Here is a 3,786-nt window from a genome sequence, read left to right as displayed (position 1 = left end):
TGTCCAATGTAACAAAAACAATAAAATATTCTAGTTTTAATCAGTTTTAATGCTGTTGCCTTTGATCCTTTTGCTTGCTTGTGTGTGTGTGTGTGTGTGTCTGTGTGTGTGTGTGTGTGTGTGTGTGTGTGTGTGTGTGTGTGTGTGTGTGTGTGTGTGTGTGTGTGTGTGTGTGTGTGTGTGTGTGTGTGTGTGTGTGTGTGCTGCAAACTGAAAGTGGTTCACTCTTCCTAAAGTAGATTTACCTTCAATCACCATTTATTATTAAATCTCTTTCCATTAAAGAGCAATGGCCTCTGTCCTCGGCATAGTCCACTAATCCTGATTATATACAGAGTGTGTGTGTGTGTGTGTGTGTGTGTGTGTGTGTGTGTGTGTGTGTGTGTGTGTGTTGCATTTAAGCGTGTGTGTGTGTTGTATGGGAGGGGGGGAGAGAGAGAGAGAGAGAGGGCAAAGGATATACCCTCTGTCATGTCCCAACCATGGATATATAAGTCCAACATACACACAAACACACACACTGAACACACTGAATGCATCACACACACACGAACAGACACACACACACACAGACATAAACACACACATACACACACACAAACAAACAAACAAACAGACACACACACACACACGCCTAAACAGTCTACTACATCAACAGTTCACTGAGGGCCGGACACTTCATTGAAACACATCGGAGAGTGGAGGAGATGACACAGAAGGTAGGAATGCAACATATACAAAGATCTGACTGTAGAGTATTGATTAAGCCAGAGTTAAATTCTTTATTTCATTTTGACAGCTTATTAGTGTCCAACGTTTCTACTCAACAGATTTCGGATACAAACTTCTTCTTTATTTGGAGTCATATCATTGGCAATTTTTCCAGTTGATTACTGATTCTAAAAATATAATTTTTTGTGTTATAATTTTTAAAGCAATGTTTGAATAAATATGAGAATATGGCAAAACTAAAATTCCAGATGTTTTTTTGTTTTTTTTAGATATTTTTTGGGGCATTTTTATGCTTTATTGACAGTGTAGAGACAGAGTTGAAATGGGGCAGAGAGGGGAGTGACATGCAGAGAACGACCGCGGGCTGGAATCGAACCCGGGTCTGCTGCTGGCCGAGGCCCATGGGGGGGACGCCCTACCAACTGAGCTAAGGGCGCCCCCCAAAATTCCAGATGTTTGATAAAGGCAGAGTTAAAATCTTTATTTAATTTAGACGCAGCCTTTTTTAATTTTAGGAAATATAAAACTATTATGTACAGGTCTTTAAAAATGCATTTTCAGCATGTTTTTAAGAGGAAAATGTCTCATAAATCAGACAACGAACAACATATGAACAAATCCTTCTGTAATAACCTTCAGAATAGAAGAATTTCTCAGTGCAGTTTTTAACATTTATTTTATTTACTTGAATTATTTACTTGAATTTTAAAAAGGAAATGTTGGCTTCAAAGACATTTTCCCACATTTTAGCGATTTTAAACTAAAAACTTATTTTTGTGTCCTTGAGCAAGACACTTAACCCCAAACTGCTCCAGGGGCGCTGTACTATGGCTGACCCTGTGTGTGGACCCCCTCTGGAGTCTGTCTGTCTGTCTGTATGTATGTCTGTCTGCCTGTCTGTCTGTCTGCCTGTCTGTCTGTCTGTCTGTCTGTACTATGGCTGACCCTGTGTGAGGTTGATTGATTGATTGATTGATTGTCTTTATTTCGAACATGCAATAAAATATTAATAGATTAATAAAATAAAATAAAAAAGCAAAAAAACAGACACACTTTCTACATGCTCGAATGGGGTTGAGAGGAAGTAAAAAACGTATCTAGTCCTCAACAGACCAATGAGACTTGAGAGGGGTTACGATGCAATACTCATTTAAATGTGCCCTGTGTACAATTGACGAAAATGACTAATGTATTAACTAACTCTCTGTTGAATCAACTGTGTAATAACAGCTGACTTTACTGACACACAGACACACACACACACACAGAGACACACACACACACACACACACACACACACACACACTCTCTCTAATCTATTCTGTATTGTTTCAGGGCAATAGGAGCTGATCTCGATGGAGGGCAGAGGGAGGAGAGGAACCAACGGCTCCTTCAAACGATCGTCCATCAAACGCAGCGCTTCATCTGGATCACAACAGGTCAGACAGACAGACAGACAGGCAGACAGACAGACAGACAGACAGACAGACAGGCAGGCAGACAGACGGACGGACGGACGGACGGACGGACGGACGGACGGACGGACGGACGGACGGACGGACGGACGGACGGACGGACGGACGGACAGACAGACAGACAGACAGACAGACAGACAGACAGACAGACAGACAGACAGACAGGCAGGCAGACAGACAGACAGACAGACAGACAGACAGACAGACAGACAGACAGACAGACAGACAGACAGACAGACAGACAGACAGACAGGCAGACAGACAGACAGACAGGCAGAGACGGGCGGGCGGGCGGACGGACGGACGGACGGACGGACAGACAGACAGGCAGACAGACAGACAGACAGACAGACAGACAGACAGATAGGCTTCATCTGGATCACAACAGGTCAGGACATCTCATGATACTGAGAGAGACAGACAGACAGACAGATAGACACACACACACACACACACACACACACACACACACACACAGATTCAGTTACCAACATAGCCTAGTACATTTGGTCGATTTAGAAATCAAAATCCAAAGTCAAAGTGTACTTTCTTATCCCAGAGTTTGTGTGGTCAAAAGTGCAGCACATTTAAGACACATACGAGTGGGTACGCCACATGGTCTCTGACTGCTCATAACAAGTACACACTAAAGTTTGGGAGAAACAGGCCTTAAGTGTTCAGAAAGATCTTTGATTTCAGATCATGAAGGTCTGCAGTATAAAACAACAACAACATTGCGTTTTGGTCTGCTTGTCTCTAATTGGCTCATAGCTCCACTTCCTGTCTGTGTACAAAATACAAGCCTGTGTGAAAGGCTCATTATGAAAACGAGAGTCACAGGATTAATCTGGTGTAAACCCTGATAATCCGCTCACACTTCTATCGTTAATCTGCTCGTTAGTGGACGTCTGGATCTGTGGCGACACACACACACACACACACACACACACACACACACACACACGTGTTAATGTTTCACTCATTAAAGTTGAAGGTGTAGTCAGAGATTCTGGAGAACGCTTGTTGTCAAAATCACTTTTTGTCAAAATCAGTGAATATCTCCTCATGATCCGCTAACTGCGTGTGAGCTAAGAAATCCAGTGTTAATACAAAGCCTAGGCTCTGTAAACGGGCATGCCTAGGCTCTGTAAACGGGCATGCCTAGGCTCTGTAAACGGGCATGCCTAGGCTCTGTAAACGGGCATGTTTCTAGCTGAGTTGGGCCCCTTCAAAATGTCTAACTTGTAGAAATCATCATGAAACTTTGCTAGTTCATTACTGACATTAAAACGATATTTTTTTGTATTAAATGTTTTTCAGAATATTTGAATAAATATGCAAATTTGTCAAAAGATTTTTGGATAAAGAGTCAAAATCTTCATTTAATATTAACAACAGATCAGAGTCCAAAGTTTTTACAGAAGGGATTTTGTAAACAGACTTTTTTCAATATTATGAATCCTAAAACACTATGTACGGGTCTTAAACATGCATTTTAGAGTCTCAGTCTCTTCACAGCAGACCCGGGTTTTAGAATCCAGCCCGGGTCGTTCTCTGCATGTCATTCCCCTCTCTGAAA

General features: G+C 42.0%; 1 protein-coding gene across 1 annotated transcript in view; it reads left to right on the top strand.

The window, feature by feature from the left end:
- Window positions 1-2,087: 2,087 nt before the first annotated feature.
- The window catches only part of LOC307251989 (transient receptor potential cation channel subfamily M member 1-like), a gene marked incomplete at both ends in the record, with an annotated part of 53,975 nt that continues 52,276 nt past the window's right edge, over window positions 2,088-3,786 (top strand). Inside the window, 2 exons of the mRNA XM_080029499.1 lie at window positions 2,088-2,171; window positions 2,979-2,995. Coding sequence (XP_079885625.1) covers window positions 2,088-2,171; window positions 2,979-2,995 — 101 coding nt within the window. The remainder of the gene's footprint in view (window positions 2,172-2,978; window positions 2,996-3,786) is intronic.

This window comes from Ammodytes marinus (genome assembly GCF_949987685.1).
Source record: "Ammodytes marinus genome assembly, chromosome: 1".
NCBI lineage: Eukaryota > Metazoa > Chordata > Actinopteri > Uranoscopiformes > Ammodytidae > Ammodytes > Ammodytes marinus.
This window is presented reverse-complemented; position numbering and strand designations above follow the sequence as displayed.